Raw genomic sequence first — 26,850 nt, 5'->3', positions numbered from 1 at the left:
CCTTGCTACCTCCGTATTTCCACACAATATGTTTTTTAAATAAAATTCATCCTTTTGTTTCATGCATTTATGCATATGTATGTATATAGAAACTGCGCCTGTGGATATGCTATAATTTTGAAATTAAAATTGATTGAACTTGTTTAACATAAACGTAACAACCCGGTGGGCGTTTTTATGTAAACGCCATTAACATTTCAACTTATTGAAATCATAATATTTTATAGCGCTTGTAATTATTATTGGGCGTAACACAAAAATATCACTCATACGCAGTGTTGGTCAGAATTCTGTGTTTAATAAGGCTGCATATATGTACATACATATGTATGTATGTATGTATGTGCATTTTTTTTGCATATTAATACATACTGTGTAATTATTATGCACATTACATGTACACATATATAAATGTCAACAATATATGTATGTATTTGTTTATGTATGTATATGTATATATTGACACTGTACGCAACCTTATATTGTTTTCTACAACTGAATTGATTTCGCTGGCACTTTCTTTGTGAAAAGTTGAAACACAACAAATCAGCCAAAGATAACAACAACAACAACACCATCGCGTGAACTCTGCTCTGCTGCGCATTAATCGAATTTCGCGTTAATTAATTAAGCGCTTAGTACACTTGCGCCAACACATCAACACACTAATACGCTCATTCACCTGCGAACTTCCTAGCGCTGTGTTAATGTAAAATTTACTTGTCCCTTTATGTATGTACATATATGCTTGTATACTTGTGCATGTACATGGTTAACGGTTGTGCAGGCGTTTCTTGGTAAAAAATGTATATCCCTTTGTTGGCGAAAATAAATAAACGCGCATTTAATTACTTAAAACAGCATAAAATGCGTTGCTTTATTTTGGTCGTTAATCTGCGTTTATCTCGCCAATAAACATAATTAAATTTCAAAATAAAAGATTTCACATAAAAGTGAGAGCGTATTTTAAAGTAAATGAATTTGAAATACTCGAAAGCATCATGTATAAAAATATACATATAAATTTTTACATGTAGAAAAGTTAGAGTTGCCACCTTATTCAAAAAAATTGAAGCAAAAAACATTAAAATGAAGAGTACTTTCCTAAGAAAGCTTATGCTTGAGAATGTTTTTAAGCAGTGTTGCCAACTGTTAGCGTTTTTAAATGACAAAAATTTCGGGTATGACTAAACTATTACAAAATCGCAATTTAACAGAAAAATCTTGAGAAAACTTATAGCTAGAAGTATTTTCCGAACAGAGCTGCCACCTGTTTGAAATTTGTAAATCAGAAGAATATACAATAATAAGGACCTGTTAAAATAGTTGTAAAAAACTAAAGAAACTTAATAAAGCTTCGGAATAAAAATATTCTTTTAGCAGGGTTGCCACCAGTTTAAAGTTTTGTAGCTAATAAAACAATTATATAATGACTGAATTATTTTAAAATAAATATTTAACAGAAAATGCATAAGAAAGCTTATAGCTAAAAGTATTTTCTGAACAGAGTTGCCACCTGTTCGAAATTTATTAATCAGTACAATGTACTGGAGTAATAACCCAACACAATAGTTGCACAAAACTATTGAAAAAAACTTAATAAAGCTTCGGAATAAACATTTTCTTTAGCAGGGTTGCCACCAGTTTAAAGTTTTGTAACAAAAAAAAAATTCACAATGGCTGAATTATTGCAAATTAGAAATAAAACAGAAAAATCTGAAGAAAGTTCATAGCTAAAAATATTTTCCGAGCAGAGCTGCCATCTGTTTGAAATTTGTAAATCAGTAGAATGTACTGCAATAATGACCCAACACAATAGTTGCATAAAACTGTAGAAACTAAAAAATTTCGGAATAAAAATATTGTTTTAATAAGGTGTCCACCAGTTTAAAGTTTTGAAAATAATTTAAATAAATTACATGATGACTGAATAAACAAGAAGTTTATATGTAGCTAAAAATGTTTTCCGAACAGAGCTGCCACCTGTTTGAAATTTTTGAATTGGTAGAATGTGCAGAGTGAATAAGCTACCACAATACTTGCATAAAACTAAAAAAACTTCGGAAAAATATATTATTTTAGTAGGGTTGCCACCAGTTTAAAGTTTTAAAAAATCAAAAAACGATTACTGAATTAATAAATGACTAAGAAATGTGTATACAACAGAAAAAGCTTAAGAAAGTTTATAGCGAAAAGAATTTTTCGAAAATAAGTATACAACAGAAAAAGCTTAAGAAAGCTTCTACTGAAAAGTATTTTTCTAACAGAGCTGCCACCTGTTTGAGGTTGTTAATTCAATGTGCATGTGTAACCTAACACAATATTTATAAAAATATAAAAAAAAGCTTAAGAAAACTTACGTAGGGCTGCCACTTAAAAAAAATATAATTTCGTTTTAAGGCAGTTTTTTACACTTAAAATTATTTCCGAAAAAGAGTTGCCACCTGTTTTACATTTTTATTAAATTAAATTAAATAAATGAATTATTATAATGACTACAACAAGTTTAGTAAGTTAAAAAAATTTTGCTTGCCGTGAAAAATTTTAGCAGTGTTGCCCTCTAAAAAAATAAATTTTAACAAATTTATTAAAAAAAAATTAATATTACAAAATGGCTATAAAATAAAAGGTCTTGAAGAAACATTGCAGCTCATACCTAAATGGAAAATTATAACGGAATATAATAATAGAAAATCGAAAAACTGCTTCTGTTAAAAATGGTTAAAAATCTGTTTTCTCTCACGTCTTTAACCCGAAAATCCCATATAAATACACTTATCAGAAAAGCTGAATACTATACTCGTATATGCGCGAATTTCGCGCATTTGCATTCAATCAACTCAATTGAGATTTTCCCAATAGTCATGTGGCCAAGAAAAATATTTATCCGAAATTTCCAATGCTTTTATTTATCTTTGGCGCCTCTCAATTTCCGGCAGCGCAAACGTTTTTATTGCCTCACGCTGAAGTGCTTAAGTAACAACTATGCATATGCAAATGCTGCCCCATACGCAGCCACACACACACACTCGCTCATGTGCAGGTGGTCTGTTTATGTATGCGTGCAATTATTTGAATGACAGTGCAGTTGTGTTGGTTTTTGCATTGGCATCATTTGCAGGTAAATAAATCAATTAACACTTCGCGCAGCTGTGTCTTTAATTTGATACAGGCACACAAATACATATAAAAATATACATATTGTATATAAAAGTACTTTATATACCTGCCTTGCGCCTGCTTTTCTCTCTCCTCTTTTTTTATTGACGAAAATTCCGCACAGTTCACGCCGCCCAGTGAGGTGCGATTATGCAAATGAGTTGTAGAAGCAGCAGCTGCTGCACAAGGACAACTGAGAGGATAAGATTTTAAGCTTCAATGAACACTCAGGCGCTGCTATGTGCATTAAATTTTTATACCGCCGCTAATGGTGTGGGACTCTATGTAGCCGACAGTTGTGGTCTGCGGCTGTTTGAGAGGGAAATCAACAGTAGGAATGCCGTCAAGTGCGTTTGGGGAATCAGAAATCTGCATTCCAGTGCTAAAATAAAAAATATTAAAATAAATTTTGCGTTGTGAAAGTTTGCAATTTTCTCATTAACTGCTTGATTTTTCAGATTTAAGTTTATTTTTATACCCTTGCAACCAGTTGCTACAGAGCATTATAGTTTTGTTCACCTAACAGTTGTACGTATCATCTAAAACTAATCGAGATAGATATAGGGTTACATATATATAATTGATCAGGGTAACAAGAGAAGTTTAAGTCCGGTTGACTGTCTGTCCGTCCGTCCGTCCGTGCAAGCTATAACTTGGGTAAAAATTGAGATATTTTGATGAAACAGGTTTCTTAGTACAAGAAAAGTTCGAGTTCGTAGATGGGCGTAAACCGACCACTGCCACGCCCACAAATCGCTCATTAACCGAAAACATATAAAGTGCCACAACTAAGGACTAAATTAAGATGTAAAACTCATATTTGGCACAGGGGATCGCAGTAGCAAGTGGCACCTGTGGGAAAAAAATTAAAAAAAAAGGGGCATGGCGCCGCCTTCTAATAAGTTTAATCTGCATATCTCCCAAACCGCTTAAGCTACAATAACCAAATTCGCTCAGCGCGAATACTGCAAAAACTCGTGCCTATAGTGTGAAAATGGATGAAATCGGATGAAAACCCCGTTCACACCCCATATAACGGTAATGTTCAAAACTACTCAAAGCGCGATAAATCAATAACTAAATACGCCAAAGACATTAAATTTTACCAACGAGATGGTATGAGAGAGCTTTATGAGTGCCGGTGTGAAAATTGGACAATAGGCGTGACACCGCCCACTTTTTTTTGGCGAAATCGCATATCTCGATATCGGACTGACCGATTTTGACAAAATTGGGTATGTTGTGTTTTTTTCATATTTCTATGTCACGTTGTGTAAAATGAGCGAAATCTGATAATAACCACGCCTACTTCTCACATAGCACAACTTTAAATTCCACTTCATTCGTGCAGTTTCCAGTACGCAAATCAAGAAGTAATTATTATAACGGGATAAAACTTTGCACTAAAAATGTCTTTAGTGTGTGCCACCTTATGATCAAAAATTGTTTAAATCCAATAAAAACTGTTGAAGCCCAGCCTCAGGTACCGAATACTTAGCCCTCGGTATCTATTGTTGACTTTTGATCGAAAATCTAATATAAATCTAAAATCTAAATCTAATATAAAGAGTTTCGAACTTCGGGGTGACTTTATACCGCAAATATCGGCCAATATGTGAGTTATCGTACTGAAAACAACAGAGCGTGTTTTACTCATAACAGTGTGTCTTTATGTCTTAAATAGATAAATTTGAGCGAAAACTTGGCCTAGCCCCTATATAAGTAATATCAGGATTTTCGAACATCCGGTTGACTTTACTCTATATGATTGGTTTTACACCTTAAAGTATTTCCCCGGCTTTGATTTTTGCAAGTTGCAAGAGTATAAAATGTTCGGTTGCACCCGAACTTAGGCCTTCCTTACCTGTTTGTTTGATAATTTTGTTTTAATTTGGAATTTAATTTTTTTTTTAATATTTACTTTTAATATCTTGTATTAACTATTTTTACTCAAATTGTTTTTAACATAAATTTGAAAATAAATAAAAAATTAATTTTGCTAAATTTAAAGTATTAATTAATTATTTAATGATCTGTTTTTTGAATTTTGTAATTTTTTAAAGTTTTTTTTTAATATATTTTTACATTTTTTGGATTGTTTAAATTTATATCTTATTTTTTATTTTTTATATTTTTTTTAATTTAAATGTTTTTTTAATCATTATTTTTTATTTTGCTTTATAAAGTACAAAACAAATTTAGTTTTTAATTTTTTTATATGTTTTTATATATATTTTTTTATATTTTCTTAAATCATTTAATTTAAAACTGTTATTTTTTTGCTTTTGGTGTTTTAATATATTTTTACATTTTTTGGAATGTTTAAATTTATAACTTTTTTTTGTTATATTTTTTTAATTTAAATTTTTTATTTTTTAAATTTATTTTTGTTATAAAGTACATACATAAAGTACAAAACAAAGTTAGTTTTTAATTTTTTCTATATATTTTTATAATTTTTTTTATATATTTTTTAATTTAAAACTGCTTTTTTTGGTAATAGAATAAAAAAATACCTATTAAAAAAAATTTATTTTTTGAATTTTTTTTTATATATTTTTATTTTTTTATTTTAGAGTTTCGTCTGATTATTTTTATTAATTTTTTTTATATTAATTGTTATTAGCAACGTATTTTTTGTCTAATAATTATCTAGCAATGGCTTTTCTACCTTAAATCAGCAGCTCCATAATTCCACAAAGACGGTCCTTACCCTAAATACACCCTAAAATAGTTCGCAAAATCTTTGAGCACACAATTATCCCTGACATTATCCACTCTACCACAGCCGTTGCATCGTTTACGTTATCCTTGTGTGAGCTTAGCAACAGTAACAGCAGCATGCCGCTACGAATTTCGAAAATTTTCCTATCAACAATCAGCTACAGAATTTTCATTACCAAACGTTACCAGCTGTGGATAAAAATCTCGACATCTTCTATTGCTTTTGCGATTTTTGCTTCGGCAAGTATAGAACAACAACAACAAAACCGCACTGCCATTGTCAACTGCTTATCTGCACAAGCCATTACATTACGATCTGCAGTGTTGTTCGGCCAAACCGCATGCATGTTTTCGTCGCCGTGTGTGTGTGTGTTGTTTGGGCGTATGTGAGCGTGAGTGTGAGTGTGTTTGTGCTTGAGCATGCATTTTTATGTGTGCGTGTGTCTCAAATGTCTTACGACTTCCACATTTAGTTATTCCAAGTTTGCTAGTTGAATCTGGCAGTTGTTGTTTTCGTTGTTGTTGTTTTGATTTTGCTTCTATTCATTTCATTTGATGGCCTAACTTACGAAATGTAGACATCAACACGCAAACTCTCACACTCACACTCCGCATTTTATCATTCATTTTTTACCCGTCCTTCTCTCACCCTCTCTCGCCCTCACTCCAACTCTTGCTTGGCCGCTAGCCGCCAACTTGTATTTCTCGCCTGGTTGCTATGCCTCCCTACCTCAAGCTGACCCATTCTTCTATTTATTTGTTTGTATGTATGTGTGTGCGAATATGTTTGTATGCGTGTATGTGTTTGTTTTTTTGCTTGCATGTGTATGTGTGTCGTACGCTGTGAATGTACGTCTATGCGCCTTTTCAACGACTAACACATTTATGCTGCTGACATGTACATGTTATGTGGTTATTTCTATTGCTGCTGTTGCCAGGACCTCCTGTTGTTTCGATTTTGTGAAAATATCCTTCGTACACATTCTTATCAGTTGCTATTTGGTTGTTGACTTTTGTGGATTGTTGTTGTTTTTGTTTGGCATTCTTTTTTTTTTTTTTGCCTTTCACTGATGTTTTATAGCTGTTGTTGTTGTTGTTATCGTTATATTTGTTGTTGTTGATATCATTGTTGTTATATTTTCATTGTTAGGGGCTCCAATTGTTGTCGTTGTTGTTGTTATTACTTTGGTTTTTATTGTTGTTGTTGTTTTAGTTTTCATTGTTGTTGTTATTTGACTTTTTATTGTTGTTATTTCACTTTTTTAAATTATTATTGTTGTTGTGTGGTCTTCGTCATTTATTGTTTCTGTTGTTCTGTTGCTGCCAGTTGAGTTGTTGTTGTTGCACCCTGCCGTCGTACGCCTGAATGGTTTGCACTTGTGGTTTTCCGCTTGCAACCATACGAAATTTCTAGTGCCGACCAACCATGACAAGCAACCGCACACAACAATAACAACAATAATGTTAGAGCAATTGAGCTATCAGAAGTTTTCAAGTAGGCGTGTGCTGGCAAGTTCATACATACATACATATGTGTTTGTGTCTGTACGTATAAGCATATGCTAGACTACTTCGCAACTTTGTTATAGTTTGTAGAAGAACTCTATACTTGAGCGCTTACTTGCAGTTCATCAATATTTATATATGTACATATGTATGTATCTTGTATGCAGTTGAAGTAGATTGAGCACACAAATTTTTTTGATCACATTTTTTATTTTCACGAATTTTCAAAGTTCTTACTTCGATAAACACTCGATATATAACGAATTCCTCGCAGTTTCTATAAATAAAATATAGTCTTTGTTAGCTTCGATGGTTAGTTGAGAATTCTAGCTGAGACCTTGTTATCCTCCTAACCGCCTGAGGCCCTTACCAACTTGTAAATAAAAAATTATTCCGTTCAATCCTAGCATTCATCTTATAGCTATTATGGTTAGTATCCTGGGACTCCTAACCTATGTAAATATATGTATTCTGTTAGTATTCAGTGCGAGTAGCGAGTTGTGTTTTACCTTATCGGATTCATCTGATTAGCTTTCAAATAGTTACTTCATCTTTCAAATAGCTTCACCATACAATTCAATGGAACTATATTTCTAAAATAGAACTCAAATCGGTGTTTGACCTAACGATCATACACGTTCTCATACTTCCAACATTTTAGTGTATCTTCAACTTTACGAATCCATTTCTGATAAAGCCGTATCTAGTAACCTTCCTCCACGTCTTCTGTACCAGTCTTGCGCCACTATTATTTACTTGAGTATTTGGAAAGCTTAACTGTTCGAGAGTAGATCTCAAGAAGTTACTAAAATCCACCACCTTAAAAAGCAAACTCCGCTGGTATCCTCTTCCACTTAGCTATTCCGTTAATACTGTCATGCTCTAGTACTCCAAATAGTCCATAAGAACTGTTCAGAACTTACTAAGTTAGAAATCAAACCTAGCTATGTTAGATAACATTTTCTACTAACCCTTGAGTATTATATATCTCCGGTACTCGCATAAACTCTTTGTAACAATAGTGACAACTACTTTAGCCTGTTTTGTGGCTTGAATGTGACCGAATTGATTCAAGCGTCTACATTGTTTAAAAGCTTTAAAGAAAAAGTCGGTCGCGATTTATCATTAAAATGTATGTTAGTTGTGAAGAGAATATACATATATTGCAGTAAGAAATAATTCGTATAAAGCGAAAGCTTCTTTTGAAGCTTCAGTTTCTTCACATGCGTCCGTTTTCTACCCGCGATCTAAATTAAACTGTAACTGTTTTGGAGCGCTCAAGAAGCGTGGCTAAAATTTACGACCTGAAACGTAAGATAAAGTAAGCTTAGTAAGTTCTTTCTGTTATCATAGACTCATCACTTTCCACAACAAGGGTATGAGCACTGACGCCATGATTTGACAATGTCTTGTATACCTCAAAAGATGCCACCGACTTCATTCCCCTTTTTTTTGGGAACGTCTGAACAATTTTTCGTTTGTGTTTTACAAATTTCTTCTTAGAAATTATGAGACTGTGGGTACTTTATATAAATTGCATCCTCTAATGGCCGATTAAGTTTCTACGACTTAAGTTATAAACTCAATCCGCAGCTAAGAACCCTGCGCTACAGTATTTCGATTTCAGCAGAGACTCATCCAAGCTTTTAAAACGCCTGTTTTATGGCTACGGGATTTAGCCTAAAAGTGTGATCGGATACACTTTGGAGTAAGAGGGGAACGGACCTCTATAATGAATTCGGCTCAGGACTGAAATAGACTGCTGTGTTTAGCCCAGACTTTCACCATCTCGATTTCTCTAAAGCCTTTTTAAAGTTATGTTTATTATTACGTTTTTAAGGTTAAATTTCGCCTTTGAAAAGTTTATTAACAAGCAAATTAATTAGCTATAAATGGAAAGAAGGTCTTATCAGGCTGAGGAGTACTTCGGTGGCTGTCTGGACGTTTTGGTTTGTGACATGGCTAATAATATTTCTGGTCTTGGGTTTGAAACTTGGCTTTGACAAAGATTTTTTTGTTGTTACCAAGTCTTCAAATATAATTTTGTTATGATAAATCTCTCAAAAATTCAACATTTTGCGGTGCCCCAATGGGAGGCCTTTCGTTTGTGCTTTCACAAAAGATTTTTTTGTTGTCGTTACCAAGTCTTCAAATATAATTTTGTTATGATAAATCTCTCAAAAATTCAACAAATTTTCGGTGCTAGCATTGCTCTGTAGTTGTTGTCGAATAGGTAATTTTTGTGCAGACCTGTTCTCTTACTAATAATTTCCAGTTACATGCCAGACTTGTCACATATAGAGGGCGGGTTCATCAGTTTTGCAAAAGAATATTTTTTGTCCTTTATTCTCCTCACCACCATCTTACATGCTACCCGTCGGTCTTCGCGGTACTTTTGTCGACACTAGGGACATCATTGTCAACTACTTTTTATTATTTTTATGTATGAGTGCTGTCAAGCGATTTGGTGTTTGCTGGATAATTTCAAACTTATGCAAATATATTCTCCAAGGGTAAGAATATAAAAATCTGCATAATGTCATGTACATTTTTCTCGCTAAAAATGAAATAGAAATTTTATATACAAACAATGTTTACTATATAACTTTTAGAGAGTAGTAGAAGCAGTAATTTCGAACAATAATTATTTATACAACACGTTTTTACACTTACAGATTTCGCAGCGCGTCTATGAAGGACGAAATACTTGTTTGCGCTGAAGTGTTTGAATTTGAGAACTAACGCTAAACACTGACCTCTCCACGTTGAGGCGTGACATGGCTCGGACGAAGCTTACAGTATTAACATAAACCACACGACGAGCAAGACGGAAGTCGAGCGCATAAATGAAATTACCAGCGGCAAGGATATGAGCAGCCAACACAAACACACGCATGTATGAAGTGTAGTAAATGCGACTGGAGTCGACGGCAATATGTAAAGGCGAAATGGAAATGCCGCGAAACATAGCCACTGCATTGTGTTCAAGAGAAATTGAATGAAAATTATGAAAAAAGCGGATATCAAGCTGAAAGGCAGACAAATCAAGGAAGTGCGCGCGTGTGTGTGTGATTTTGAAACTTAAATGTGGCTATAAAATTTGCATTTACATGCTATATGCCACAGCTGTGAGTTGGCATTGTCATTCAAGCGCACAATTGTAATGCAAGCGCACAAAGGATACACAAGGATAATTGCATAAATGCGCGGCTAAGTACACGAAGAGCAGGTAGCGCGTGAGTATGTACGGAAATTTGAGCGCGTTACTGGTGAGTGAGTGTGCCAAAGGCAAAGTAAGTGTTAAAAGCTTAGCAAAAATTTAGTAAGACGACAAAAAATAAATCGGTGCGAAAAACGAGTGAAAAAGAAAACCATAAAAGAAATTGAAGTGAACCAAAAACACAAAAGTGATAGTTAGTGACGCGAACTTGAAACTATTAATTAAAAAAAATATAAATTTATAGTTACGCCGCCGGTAAACCGTTAGTTTCACTTACCTCGTGCCTCGCAGCTGTCATTACGGCAACGCGCGCGCGCGCTCTAACGCATTGAACCACCACGCACAACAGCGCTGTTTAGCTCCCCCGCACTAATTGAAGCACCAACACACCAACAGCGCGAGTTCACTCATCCATATACACACACATTTGATTGCGCGAACGATCTTGTGGCTTTTTGGCTTATAAATGTACAAGGACAGCAGCTGCCGCAGCAGTCCGCAGCCAACACCGCCAAAAGCAACGCCAGAAACAGCAATAAACACAACAACAACAGCGCCAGCACCAGCCACCGCTACCAATACGGTTGTAGCAACAACAACACCAGCAAGCGCCGAGTCCACAGCGAGCGCGCAGCAAAGTGACGCTGAGCGTAACGCGTTACTCAAAGGTCATGCGTCCAAATCACTTGACGAGCAGACAGCAGCAGCGGTAAGTGAGCGCACGACGTGCGGTGAACCCACCAGCATAAACACAGCATCAGCTGCAGCCAGCACGACACACAATAGCCTAAGCAGTAACAGCAACACGCCCATCACACTTAGCCTCGCGGCCGAACATTTGGAGGCGGAGTATTATCAGCTCAGCTGCGCCTCAGATTGTTCGGTTTCGTCAACATCCTCCTCGGGCGCGAATACATCATGCAGCGGCAGTGACGACAGCGACGAAAACAGTGAAGTGTATACATTTCGTGCGCGTCCGGCATTCCCCGCGCATCTCTTATATAACGCGGCGAAACGACGCGCTAACTTGCGACGCGAGCACGCGCCCGGTGAGTGTCATAGTGCGCCGGGGCTTGACGCCGATAGTCGACGCGGCAGCGCTGTAAGCGGACTGAGCAACGCTACTGGTGTTAGCGGCGGCAGCAGCAGTCGACGGCACAAACACAAACATCGCACCAGCATTAGCGCTGATGTGCGCGTGCTACGTAAAATCGGTTATATTGCGTCGCGCGTGCGATTTTTGGCTAAAATCTATGGTGATTTCAAATTGATAAACCCATACAGTCCGGCAAAGCAGCGCAAACAACTACAAGATATATTGCTGCGTCACTCAATACCCGAAACGGATCGTAAAGGCGCTGCGGCAGCATCAGGTTATCGCACAAAGCACGCAACGACGGCGTACCAAAGCGCGGGAGCGGCAACAGCGGCCGCCGCGCACACGACGCATACAGCGCCAGCAACTGTTTTGGCCAGCCAACGGAGCACGACGCCTGATAGCGCGCGCACAAGTGCACAAGCAGAAGTTGGCGCGTGCGTGCCGGAAACGCAAGCGCCGCGTGCAGAAGAAGAAACTGCGCACAGCTCTCTGGAAGACGACGACGAGGAGGAGACATCTGCCACATTTACTGCGGGTACGGTGCGCCGTAAGTCATCTGTGCTGGTAACAGGCGGCGACGAAAGCGTCACGGCGCAAAACTCTCTTGCTGTGCTTGAGGAGCTCTTGGTGCAGTTCTATGAGCAGCGACAGCATCGCATCACTGTAATACGGCGGCGACAGCAGAGTCGACGCGGCAGCCAGCGTGGTAACGGCAAAATTGCAGCCAACTGCAAGCAACAGTCTGCGCCGCAGCCACAACAGTTGATCATTATGAGCGGCGGCAGCGCTGTGGGGACGGACAGCAACGTCGGACAACAGCTACTGCGCGCCGATGCCGTCGATATCGAGCAGCAAACGAATTTACGCAATGCCAATAACTTATATAATAGTAGCGAAATCGATGCCGATAATAGCGGCGTTACAACAGCAAGTGCGTCCGCGACACAGCAACAGAGCAGCGTCACCGCTGGCGTGTCGGTGAACATCGCTGCCACTGCATCTAGTCAAGCCAAACAAAAGCCATCGCAGCAGCGTAGCTATAGCAATGCTTTCCTACAGCCATTCAGCATTGGTGGCGGCTGTATGGATCGACGGCGGCGCGCTAGCGATTGCTCAACGCATCCCAGTAGTCAGCAATTATTGCAACAGCAGTTGTTGAGCAATCAATTGCAAGTCACGCTGAAGAACAACAACTACACCATTGGTGGTGGTAAATTTCCTTATCATCGCGGCAGTTGCGGCGGTGCGGGTGAACACTTGTTGGCCGCCAATTCCATAGCCAATCGTTCGACTATAATATTGAGCAAATCATGCAGCAATGTGGAAGGTGCACCGACGGCGCATACTGGCGGTGTTGGTGGCGGCGGCAATGCTGATGTTATGCGCAAATTAAGTTTAGGCGGTCAAGTGGATGCTGCAAATAACGGCAATCTGGTGTCGCCTGCTGCGTTGACACCTTCACCGACCACAAAGCAGCCGCAAGTGGCTGCAACTCACCCTACATTACCACAAGCACAATCACAACAGCAACAACAACCCACCGCTGGCGGCCCGGGCAGCAATGGCAACAATGAATACAACATTGTGCAGCTAAACAATACAATCATACAGTGTCATTTCAACGACGAGGATTTTCGCGCGCTGGTCAAAGATCTGAAACGGAAAGTGGAGTACACCGAGCGCATGAATTGGCTATGTGAGTACCAAATAAATATTTTATAGTATTGGCAAAATTATATTCACTCTCATAAAAACTCTCCACAGTAAGGCCGTAAACGATAATTTCAATTTTTATTACAACGTCTTTGCTATTTACTTTTTCATTCGTTCTTTAAACCGTTATATGATTTCTTTAATTTTTAAACTACAACTGGAAAAAGGATATATGCGAGGTTTTTATTATGTGTCACTGATTTGGCTGAAATTCGCTGGTAGCATTGCTACAAGCAGTCTACGTTCGTATAACAATTTTCCACTTGATAGGATGCGGAATGCAGTAATTACAAGCATTTACGTAAAACAAACTATACGTAATATGTTTCTCAAACCGCTTTATGATTTCTTTAATTTTTATACTACAACTAAAAAAAGGATATATGGAAGGGTTTTTATTATCTGCCACTGATTTGGTTGAAATTCGCTGGTAGCATTCCTACAAGCAGTCTACGTTCGTATAACGAGTTTCAACTTGATAGAATGAGGCATGCAGTATATACAAGCATTTATGTAAAACAAACTGTACACAATACCTAGTTAAACAAATATACAAAATGTGAAAATGTCCATATTTTTTCGTAATTTTAATACTTTTTCGAATCTGCCATCTCATTTGTGAAAAAGTATATGCACTGATTTTAAATAAAAGCGCTCAAAGCAAGGTCAAAGTCTGTAGGCGTTCATATAATACGTTTCAGCTTAAAGTAATTCAATATGTACACAGTACGCATGGATATTTATAATTTTTTGCTTTTTCCGTTGCGCTTGAGAAAAAGGATATTCGTGACATGTCTGCTATAAGTGTGCACTGCACTTGCGCTTTACATACGGCTTAGCTGCTAGCAATGTACATTCGTATGATGAGTTTCAACTCAATATATTGTAGAATATAAAAACTACACACATTTGCATAACAACGAAAAATGTTATGGCTTCACGCGAAAAATGTCATTGAATAAACACATATAAATATACATACAATAGACTCATAACTATGAGTTAATAGCATATAAAGTACCTTTGAAGTTTAATAGCTTCATGCCTGCGGCATTCATGCTCGCCACATTCTACATACCACATCATATTGTTGCATATTCGCGTTGCAAATTGGTGTGCGGGCGTAGCGTTGCTGTGGTCAAGCTTGTGGCGAGTTTCAGCTGAATAACATGCAGGTTGCATAAGTTGTGGGAATATCCTTTATTTTTTTTTTTTAAATATATTTTTTGTGACCAATCATCGTGAAAGTAATTTTCAATGATGTGTGCATGAATAATAGTTCTATAAAGCAAATTGAATGTTATTTAATGTGTAGCAAAGGAAAAAATTTGTTTTGTGCCCATATTATTTTTTTTTTAGAATTTGTGATTAACTCAACTAATTTTGTTGAAATTTAATAACTAGTTTTTCCCCTACCATTCTCAACAAATTCGCTTTTATTTTTAAACATTTTTGTATTATACTAAAAAAGGATATTAAGCTAGCCACCTAAAATATCAACCAATCTCCGTAAGATTTTATGAGAGCAGTGCACTGTGTATTTGACGTTCATATAATGAGAAAGTTCCTGTAGACTATATGCGTAAAATGTCTACTTAATCATCTTGCGTACTTCTAACCTCCTTGAATTTTCTCCGGCTATTTCACATGCATTTAGCAGCAGAAGTAGGTCAAGCGCATCGCTATTGTCTGCTTAAGTGAGAGTATAAAATGTTCCTCTCATTGTAAATTACTGCAATCGGAGACATTATCCTTTGTTGCTATATCCACAATTGTCCACTTAAGTATAATATTTGTAATTTCCCTCACAGCAGTTCACAACTTCTAAACGCTAGCTATTTTCTCCACGCTTTCATACTTTTTGCTTGCCCTTTTAATGACTTTCAATTTTTTACAGTTGCCAACGCATTCACATTTTACCCAATTGCAAGTGATTTCTTTCTTTCATGCTTACTGCTACGCTAATTTGACTTCAACATTTTTCTCGTATTACTTTTTCACAATTTAATTTCGTTACTTTTTCCCCAAGCACGCCCATTTCCTTCCCAAAAGTGCAATAGCTGCATTCTTTATCTAAAAGAAAAATCTACAAAAGTTTTTCGTCGCTGCTGTTTTCACAACAACCACTCTGTACTACCGCTAAAAGCATCCATTGGCTTTGTTTCAAATCCTTTTCGCTTTCATTGTCCTTTGTTGTTACATAGTTGAAATATTCACGACATCCGTTATGTGTCACAAAGCGCTTTTTTCATGCTCCTTTTCCGCTGTGTTTAACTGCAGATATTTAATTTTAGTAGTATATACGCATTTGTCATATTTGGTTTCTAACTATTACTCTATGTTGTGTGTGTGTTCACTTTGGCATATATACAGTTCTACTCATCCTACTTTGTAGTTAAGCTGTCAAATGCAATATATACGTTTCAATTAATTTGCGAAAGTCAAGCGTAAACGAGGAATGTTTGAAATTCTCCTTTGGTTGACGGTAAATAGTTCTAAGGAATTCGAAAAAAGTTTATAACGACCGACTGGCTTATGCTTTCAAGCTCATACTTGGTAAATGAACGTGTCATTTAATGTATAATGTTCGTACAAAGTTTGAAATAACTGGCTTTAATATTACTGTCAGACCATGAATGTCCTTTTCTTGTGAATCACAATTTTTATTTTCATAAAGCTAAATGAATTAATATTTGTGGATAAAATATCAGATTTAGAAGAGAAATCCGTAAAAAAATGTGTTTTATACTATGCTGTATAATATCATAATCATTTGTGATTTTGTTTCAAATAATAATAAAAAAAATAACATTTCAAATAGCTTAAAGTTAGCTGTAACATCTTTACATAATAATTTCTAATAATGTTACAAAAAGTAATTTTTTCGTAATATGTACATATGTATGTATGTACATAAATATGGACATATTGTATATTATAACTAATCAAAAATTATTTCTATACAGCTCTATTTCTCAAAATGAACGTAACTATCGTTCTACTAATTATATGTTTTATAATATGCAGATTGCATGATTTCTTAATACATCACTCGAATGTCCTTTTTTTTACTAGTTAAAAATTTAATGCTTTAAATATCAAAATCAAATCAAAATCATTAAAACTATATAAAATATAAAAAAAAGACTACTCTCAACCATAAATATCACAACTTTTGACTGATTATCACTATCGCATTCTACTTTACTAAATGAATGTAGCTATTAATGCACTAATCATGTGCCAATTTTCACATAAATCACTTGCCCTTTAACAGCTCTTCACGAATGTCCTTTTTTTGTATGTGAAATAAACATACTTAGAGCAACGCAAAAATCATCCATTATATTGTTCATTGCTTCAACTTGCGGATAGATGCTTTCTTCCATGCTTTAACACAAATATTATTAATGAGTGCTGAAACTATATATGTACATACATACATACATATGTACATTTGTATGTGTAAGAGCACAATGATTGGTGCGTGTTTATGTAAGCACATAATATAAGTACATTAGCACAATTGTACGCCAACAAGCAGCTGGCAAAAATACAAACACTTTGTAGTATAATAACAAAGTTGTGCACATATCCTTGCTTTCAGTTTGCTCTTGATTTCTACGTTTGCTTGCTGTTTCTTACGTTTGCCTTTGTGCGCTTTGTTTTATTACACTCCATACAAAATACGCTCTCATAATGGAACAAAGCGAATCACAGCACGGTGCAACAACAATAAGAAAAATAAAAACAAAAAATGTGAAAAAAGTTTACTTTAAGCAACACTCGTTGGCAAATGAAGCCGTTGTAGTTCAATTGAGTGATGGCAGTAAATGAATTCACTTGTAAGGAATATATGAAAAAAAGCTTGTTAGGAAAATATACATATTATATGTATATATGTATGTACATATAACTACAGTTGAGCTTCCATAACTCGAACTCTTGAATTGGCAATAGAAGTGAAATTTCATAAAAATTTTCTTCCCTAACGCGAAGTCTCTCAAACTCGAAGCTTCTTTGTGGATTATGGTAATTGGAGCTAGAGAAGTTCAACTGTGTATACGTACAAATATTACAAATATATTTATATGTAAATATTTAAGTGTGCAAAATTGTTCCGGACAGCTGTAGTTGCCGTTGCATATCAGCAGGTGCCACTCTCTTCGATGAAGCCTCATTAATATGACAAGTGAAATGTGATCAAATAAATGATGCTTGGGAAATTAAGTTGTTCATACGTACATACATACATACATATGTAGCTGTCATGTATGAAATAATTATTTCCAAACATGTATAAAAATGCTATATCTAATTAAAGTTAATTTTTAGATTAACTGCTCAAAGTATTTATTATACGAATTAACATAAAAAATTATATTTTTTCACTAATTACACTTGATTGAAATTGATACCCGCACATTCTATGACTCTTTGCACACTTTCAAAAAAAGGACATTCAGGCAGCAGCTGCAAACAGTAAGCTATGCTCACGAAATTTTGTATATGTAAACTAGTGTATCTTTGACGTTCGTAACCAAAGTTTGATATTTATATTGCAGTGTTTAGTCTACTTTGCAACACGTCAATATTTCAGAACTAAAACTTCATAATGTATTTTAAAGAGGTTCACACAAAATAGTAGTTTCATATATTCAGTCAAAATGGTGGCCAAATTGTAGTAATTTGCAGTTGCCAAGCACTACAAAATCTTTCACTATCATATAGCGAGTTGGATTTCCAAATATTTTTATTCAGTGCTATTAAATAATATAAATGTGCGCATTTAAGTTTGCGAAATCGTTAATTACCGTTATTATTTCCCTTTATTAATGAAAATGCAGCATGTTTTCTGTTTTCCAAAAAAAGGACATTCGTAGACTCATTGTATTACGTCGCAAATTTCAAGGAAGTTTTGCAGGTGTTAAGTGGATACAAGCTTACATTCATATTGCGAGAGACATTACATAAATCACAAGTTTAAAGTACGCAATTTGTGTATATAAAATGTATGTATATTATTTTCACTAATTACACTTGATTCAAATTAATATGGCCCACATTTAATTAATTTTTCTTCACTTCCAAAAAAAGGACATTCGAGCAGCTGCTTCAAGTTGTAAGCTATACACACGAAATTTTGTATGCATAAAGTAGCGTGTCTTTAACGTTCGTAACCAAAGTTTGACAACAATAATGCGTATACTTTGTAGTACTTCAATATTTATTAGCTAAAATTGGAAGCATTGCTTACTGCAATATACGAGTTGGTTAAGCATGCAAATCAGTTCAAATTAATTGCGATTAAACCAACAATACAAACGGGCGTTTGCTTGAATTGGCTGCACCGCAAAATTTCATCTCCAAAGCGCTATCACTTGACGGCTGCGGTTGACGTATATATGTCATATATGCATGCACTTGGTTACCTTGCCATATACCCGCACATACATATACATACATACTGTATGTTTATATTTATATAGCAATTTCAATTAAGTGCTCGGCTTACCTTGTCTTCTGCATACTTGCTTTTATCTATCACACACTACCTTGTCACATACGAACACTATTGACCTTAAGCTTTTGATCAATTTTTGACAGTCAGCTTTACTTTGCGCTCACATCCAGCTGTGAGGCAAATATCTACAGCACTTGTCATTAAATGAATTGCTTTCGTGTGCAGACATATCATGGTTATTTATGAGACAGAGCAAGCACATACATACACACTTGAAGTCACCCTTAAAATTTAAATATGCTGCCGCATATGTATGTGTGCCCACAAATGTGTTTGCTTATGTATTAGTATATGCAAATTTAGTCCTGCCTTACACTCACCTCGCCGGAACATCATATATTGCTTACTTACATTTATTTCTTGACTGTATGTTTATTTATTTATACCTGGATGTATTTTATCAGCGTTAATGCTGTAAATAGCATTGTAAGCCAGTAAGCATGTACGCTCACCTGCCCACTTGGCTGCAGTTATAGCTTGCTAGTTGTATCTTTCCATTCTTATCATTGGCATTTTTCTAATTTTTTTATTTTATTTATTATTTTCTTATTATTAACATTTTATTTTATGCCATTTTATTATATTTTTTTTCTTTTATTTTATTTTTTTATTGCCTTTTTTAATTTTTTTTTTCTTTTCATACACACGCATATATCCTTGCTACCCGCTTTTGTTTGTTGGCATTCGCAAATAATTTTTTTCCTGCTAAACTGACATACTGACTTTATCCCTTTACCCGCTATTCAATTGTGTGTCGTTGTAATATGATTTTTCACATCTACTTTTGCGTTTTCATTTCATACCATTCTACTGTGCTTTTATTTAACGCTCTGACAGAAGCAGGTCAAACCACATGCCTGTCTACTTATAGTGCTGGCTTTATTGCTGTTGTTATTATTTTTTTCCATTTGTAACATTCTTCTACAATATATTTTTTGCGTTCGTCCTTTTTCGTTTCGTATCGTTTCGTTTTGTTGCCAGCTATATTATCACTCGTCTGCATCGCACCCGTCCCGCTACATATCCTTTTTTAATATAATATGACTTTATTTATTTTTATCCGTTTCTCTATGCATATTTATTTATTTTTATTACCGCTTGCGGCTGCATGTCATACTCACTTAGCTACCTCCGTTGTCCACCCGACTGCTGTCAGATTGTATTATTCGCAATACCCGCTCACTTAATCCTTTCTACACCACTTGCTCATACTACTACTACTACTATATGCGTACAACGAACAGCAATGATTCGAATGTTGATGGAAAAAAATCGAAATGTCCTGTCGCAGCTAAAGATATTTTGTTATATGACCTGGTCTAATAATTTCGTTGAGGTGTCAAAAAATTTTTATTTTAGTTGATTCGGATGGAAATGAGATTTTTAAAGCTGTTTCCCAGAAAACTAGTTTTCGCACTTTAGCACCCTTTTCCCTTTTCGTAGACCAGGTCACATATGATCTACCTAATGATTTGAGGGTCTTGTTATACTATAGAAATATTTTAAGTGACCTCTGGTAATATACCTAAATAATACCTAATAGTCTTATCCGATCTATGAGTCCGCTTTTAATTTTTAATTATGATATTCCAAAGTTTAGTTTAGTTATCACGAACATCAGTTTTAAAATCTCCTAAAGCAGTTCTCAGAACCTTAGATAATAATACGTAAAGCTAATCAAATTCAAGGCCCAATCTCTATAAGTAGTTTTTCTTATATAAATTTAATGGATTTATACTCGTACTGATTTTATAATTTTGTCTCAGCTGCTTTCTCCACTTGACAAAATCTGTCGTCAATTGAACTTCCGCTATCTATATTATCTGGTACTCTTTTTTTAGATCTATGAGTCTACTTTTAATTATGATATTCGAAAGTTTACCACGAACATCAGCTGCAAAATCTCCTTCGACAGTCCTCAGAACCTTAGGCAATAGGGTCGAACCTCAATCTTTGAAAAATAGAACTCCTTAGACAAATCTTTTTGAGCAACGAATGATTTAGAAAAACTCAGCTACATCAGTTCATAACAAATGAGTTTAAATGATCCATATACGCTTTCTGCATCGAACCTGTCTCAGTTTGTGAAGTGGAGAGTAGGCATAAACGACGTTATTTTTATCTTTAGATTCTCAAGATACTAAAATCTTGTGTATTAACTACTGCTCGTGTGGTCAGGTATTTCCAAAACTTCCGTTTTGTCTATCAAATTTCAAATTTAAACTCGAACCATGATCAGAACATCTTTCAGTGTTGGTCACAGTATCTCTTCTCAGCTGTATATTTGGTATTTTCTAACGCTGACTAAACTTTGTCGAACCATAGCTCTGAAGGAAGAACTTTAAGAGCTAACTGAAGCGAAGTTGAAAGCTATCAGCCGCTAGTAAGATGAATCTTTCTGTTTGGTGTCAGTCTTTGTAAGATGGGCACGGCAACTCTTGTGAGCTGTACGAGTATTTTCCATTCGTATTTTTTGGGTTTTTTAAATGCTGACTAAACTTAGTAGAGTCATGGCTGTGAAGAAAGCATTTAAAGATGTTAAAAATTCTTTACTGCCAAGTCTGATATTGAGCCCTACGAGGTCTTGAGTAATTGTCTACACTTATATGAGTATATTTTGAGAAGCCAATACTCTCTTTTCGGATTTACTTTTATAATATGACTACGAATAAGCTTTTTGTGCAGTCATTTGGAGTTAAGATCAAATCAAATGGCTAACTCTGTGATCATATTAGCTCTTTTACTTCAAAAAACGGTTAACGAAACCGCCATGTTCGTATATCTGTTACAATAGCTCTCTTCAAGTTGCACAAAAATTGATCTTGAGCTAGGATTTCCGGTTCAGATCCTTAAAGCATATAAGAATAGTTTTAGTTACTCAAAATTGTATGAAGATTACCAATATATAAATATTGAGATCTCACACTCTCTCGCTTATGGGCTGTATAATACCATTCAAGATTTCCTTCTAGATTTATATTAATATACAATTAGATTCAGTGAAGTACTTGTATTATGCTTCTCTATAAATGTTATGGCATTATAGAAATAGTAGCGAAATGAGAGGCTTGAACTTTGGCGAAGAGTTATTTTTCGAGACTTTGTATTTTTCTCTATTCTGAGAGAACGAGTGCGCTCTATTGTCGCTCTCTTACTCCCACTTTGTTCAAGCAATATCATATCTTTCTCTCGACACTTGTTTTTTTTTTTTATCTATTTTGAGAGAACGAGTACTCTTTTTTGTCTCTCTCTTACTCCCACTTTGTTCAAGCAATATCTTATATCTCTCTCGTGTTTATTTTTTTATAAATAGTCGTTCTTTTTCTTTCTCTTTTCGCCATTTCACTGATGCCCTCTATATCCTTATCTTCTCTCCACTATCGCTCTTAGCTCGTTTCTCAGTTTTTCATAAATCCACGACAAATTGTGTGTTGGGTAACTTAACATTCTCTGTGAGTGTTTATATTAATGGCAATCAATTTCCTTTTGTGTGCATATTTCGAATTAAATTTGTTTGAGTGATTTGACATTTTGTATGCCATTACTCTCCGTTATTATACATATGTATACGAAAATGTTGTAGCATTTATATGCAAATGCTTCGTTAATTTAAGTCTGAATTGCTTTTGTTAAAGTTGTAATAGGATTATAACTTTTCGAAGCTAATGATAGTATTATGATTTAGCGGCAAATTGTGTTAAACTCTCATTACCATTGCACTGATTTGGAGTGAATGTTGCCAGCTGTGGCTAGCAGGTCGATACTTCACGGTATTTCCTAACTAATTACTGCTTACAATGTCACTGCCACTAAGCAAAGCTGTTGATTTTAAAGGATTAATGATTTGTGAAGTACTTGTTGGAATATCCTTTAATATTTAAATTATAAAGTTGAAGCAAAAACTCATAAATTTCTGTTGTGTTAGCAAAGCAAACATAATTTTTCATTATTTCGCAAAAAAGGATATTAGCAGCTTAATAGCAATATTGCTTCGAGCTAGCTGAATATTTTTATGCGTTTACACATAAGCTTTCTACGACCTTATACCGAGTTTGAAATTGATTGCTACTAAAAACCTGCGTTTAATTAAAAATTCTAGTTTGCTTATATGCAGCACCAAGCTAAGTTGGTGTACTAAACATAAAAAGCAGGAAATCATAAAAAATCTGACTTGCGAAAAACCCACAGCAATGATTCGACTACGCTGTAAATTTACGTGTACGCAGTTAGAGTTTTACTGCCTTCATTATGCCAGCGCAGTTGTAGTGAAATAAACCTTTTTTTTACTTGCTGCAACTGCAGCAAATTTAACTTTTTACATTGTTGTAGCAGAAAAGTTCTGTTTCCTGCGTAAACAACAGCATTTTATGTTGATTTTAGCGAAGTTTGTACGCATTTGAAAAAAGGATATACCAATACAATGCAAAGCTTAGGTAGCCGCGCCATGAAAGCTGACTTGTGCTTAGCGACCGCTGAATTGCACTCGTAGGCTTCATTTCGATAAAATACAATGGGTGGTTTGTGTATTTTTGTATTGTTCGGAAAAAAGTAAAAAAAGGATATATGTACAGAAGTCGAAATATTTCGCAGAATAAAATAAAATTGTGTTATCTAGATAGTCGGCATTTTTCTACGTTCATGCAACAAATTTTAGCGAAAAATTTCATAGACGTTGTAAAGTTCTTAATTATTTATATACGCAAAATCTTGTAAAAAAATAATGTTAAATAAAACTTGAACTGTTATCAGTATTTATGCATGTTACAAAAAAGGACATTCGTGCGCAACACCCAATATTATAGTGAGGTATTTCAAATTTGGCGTACGAACAGCTTTAATTAATTTACGTTCGTAAAAAAAAATTGAGCAAATTATGCAAACATTTATTCAACCTATGTGCATAAGTATGTTTGTATATGTAACCTTTAAAACCCAGTATATGATCCATAAAAGATTGTATTAAAGTACTATGTGCGCTAAATTCCAACATCAAAAAGCATATTTGTTGGCACACAGTTAAAAATAACTAATTTAGCCCAACAGAATATCGCTGCCGTAATGATGTATGGCTGTTAATCATAGCAAAACTCAGGCATTAGTTAATGATGTTAATCAAAGTTCACACAAAAAACTACTTGCTATAATTAAATGTAAAAATCCAGCGAATTTGTACAACGCACAATACGTCTAAAAAGTTTGTGCAACTGAAAAAAGTGTTGCGCAAACTAAACTGCCTTTTCAAAGTGTACGCTCTGATGACAGCAAGCTTTACCTTAGTCATTATTTGTTTAATTAAAAAAGCAAATTTTTGTGATAGTTGTAATAATGCTTGGAATGTATTTAAACTAGGCAAGCATGTAGTTTACTATCAACTGGGTTCGTAGAGCTGATGTTTGGCAATTTTTACATATTTTTATTATTTAAAAATGCTTCATGTACACATACTACGATAACATACTTTTGTATTCAAATTTAAATTCCATCATTTTACATGACAAACACAGCACACAATACTTTAAAGCAAAATATTGATTTTTTGATAAAAAAGGACACCTGTGTACAATGCCTAATACCGCTGTCAGCTCATTCAAATTTGGCACACACTAAGCAAGTTGTCAATTACATTAATGTGCAAAGTTTGAGTGATTTTGGTACAAAATTGCATAATTTATTAAAAAAGGACATTCATGCTCCAGCTATAATATTGCGCCGATTAAACTGAAACTAGGCATGTAGTGAGCTGAATGTCAACTGCGTTCGTTTACAAAGTATGAATGATTTTCATCAGCAATTATATAGTCTCATACATAAGTATGTACATTAAATTTTAAATTCGAACATTTTTACATGTTAGCAGAAGCATATAATGTTTAAAACTAGTTTTGAGCAAAATATGGGATTTTTATGAAAAAAATAATTTTCGTGTACAAACCGTTGTATATCCGAGAGTTCAATTAAATTTGTTACACACTAAGCAAATTCTCAATTAACTTCATGCGCAAAGTTTGAGTGACTTTGGTACATAGTTGCATAATTTATTAAAAAAGGACATTCATGCTTCAGCATTAATATTGCTGCGTTTACACTGAAATTTGGCATGTAGTGAGCTCAATGTCAACTGTGTTCGTATATAAAGTTTCAATGATTTCCAGCAACTACATACAGACTTATACATACATACATATAAGTATGGTTATGTTCAGATAAATTTTTGTCGTTTTCTATTTGAGTACCTAAATAAATGTAGCGAAATGCGTTTTTAGCATAAAACATATTTTTTTAATACATTTTTTTACCATTCCCAGTCATAAATCACGTATGAGATTTAGCTTACATATGTTTGCGTACATAAACATATGCCAACTGTAAGCTAATATGTATGTAATATTTAGTTAGCCACGTTTCCATGTCGTAAATTTCCATTAAGGATTTGCATTCGCGCACATTGGATATTTATTTATATATGTGTGTGTGTGTCACATACATAGATAATACCCGAGAGCGTGAAGTTGCGCAGATACTGATAAGCGTCTCTGTCAAGTACACACAGCACACAACTACATGCATACAAAGGCGCGCGCATTCAAGGATATGCGGTGTTGGCGTATAATACGCTAAACTTTTTTCCTATAAATCTATGCGCATACTTTGTACGTGGCAGCATATTTGCGTGTGTGTGTGTGTGCGTGCGCGCGCGCTCGTAATAGTTTCATTGTTATGGCGAGTGCAAAATTTTCCTTTTTCATTCACCCACTACAGCGATTTATCCTAAGAGGCACATAAATTATTTAATGTGCAGTTGGTATATGGAAGTAAAGGAAGTGCAACTTTTACTTACAAAGACGCTACATATACTTGTGTATATATATAATAGGAACATAAGTATGTTACGTTGAAATTACACCACAACATGTGTATGCGCCATAAAGCGGAAAAAAGTGAAAGAAATCATGATTTTATACTTGAGAGCTGTGCTTATATACTTTGAAAGCAATCTCATAAGGCATGAACACACACACACACACACACATACATATGCATAAATGCGCGCGTAGGTTGCTATAAAAAATAATCAAAGCCCGCTTGCTGTGCGCTCACCTCCGCATTTATAAATTGTTGTGTCTTGCCTTAGCCCCAACGGCAAAGTTTAACATTGCCATATACAAATAGGCGTATCTGCGCTTTGCAGTGACCTTGCGACATTGCCCATTGGTGGTGCAGCATTTGCAACCCGTTGATAAGGTCCTTAGTTGTCCGCTTACATGCAGCGCATGCCTACAAAAATAGATATTTATGGCTTGGCATATCCAATTGCTAGCTAAACAAATACTTTTCCCGTTGGCGTTGCCTCTAATCCCTGACACGTTTTGATGAGATTCTCTTACGCCAGCGCTTTGCTTTCGCCTCCATTTCCAATTCCCTTTGATTATAACTGCGCACTTTACTCTACTTTGCTGCGAGGCAACTCGATAACTCCTTTCAACGTTTTACTAACTACTACGTGCTAATTTGATGGCCAGCAGCAGCTTTGACCAAAGGTACAAAAAATGGAAGCTTATTGAACGTGCACTATTAAAAACGAGTTAACGAAGTAGTTAAACTTTGGCGCATATTTGCTGATTTTTACGAGCAGATTTCTCGGTAGTAAAATTATTAGCGTAGGCTTGAAGTATCGCAAATTTGATTAGAGTTTATGTTTCTGGAAAGAAAGAACTTGGTTCGTGCAATAGCAAATAAGCTTGTTTTTTTCATTTCTTATATCAGTGGCTCCTAAAAACAGCTCGGGTTCGCAGGTTCATTTGTCTGTTAATGCAATATTTTTTGGATTTTTGAGTCCCCCCATCTAGGAACATTTGTGATTGAAGTTTAGTTAAGTTCCTCAAATTCAGTTGCGTCTCTAAATAT

General features: G+C 35.2%; 1 protein-coding gene across 3 annotated transcripts in view; it reads left to right on the top strand.

The window, feature by feature from the left end:
• LOC126758197 (high affinity cGMP-specific 3',5'-cyclic phosphodiesterase 9A) overlaps positions 1-26,850 on the top strand; it is a 210,456-nt gene that overhangs the window by 79,277 nt on the left and 104,329 nt on the right. For all 3 annotated transcript variants that reach the window (XM_050472315.1, XM_050472314.1, XM_050472313.1), the window contains exon 4: positions 10,065-13,404. In XM_050472315.1, the coding sequence (XP_050328272.1) occupies positions 11,076-13,404 (2,329 nt within the window). In that variant the 5' untranslated portion in view covers positions 10,065-11,075. The remainder of the gene's footprint in view (positions 1-10,064; positions 13,405-26,850) is intronic.

The sequence above is a fragment of the Bactrocera neohumeralis genome, chromosome 5 (assembly GCF_024586455.1).
Source record: "Bactrocera neohumeralis isolate Rockhampton chromosome 5, APGP_CSIRO_Bneo_wtdbg2-racon-allhic-juicebox.fasta_v2, whole genome shotgun sequence".
Lineage (NCBI taxonomy): Eukaryota > Metazoa > Arthropoda > Insecta > Diptera > Tephritidae > Bactrocera > Bactrocera neohumeralis.
The sequence above is the reverse complement of the archived record's forward strand: the minus strand, read 5'-3'. Positions and strand labels throughout refer to the sequence as shown.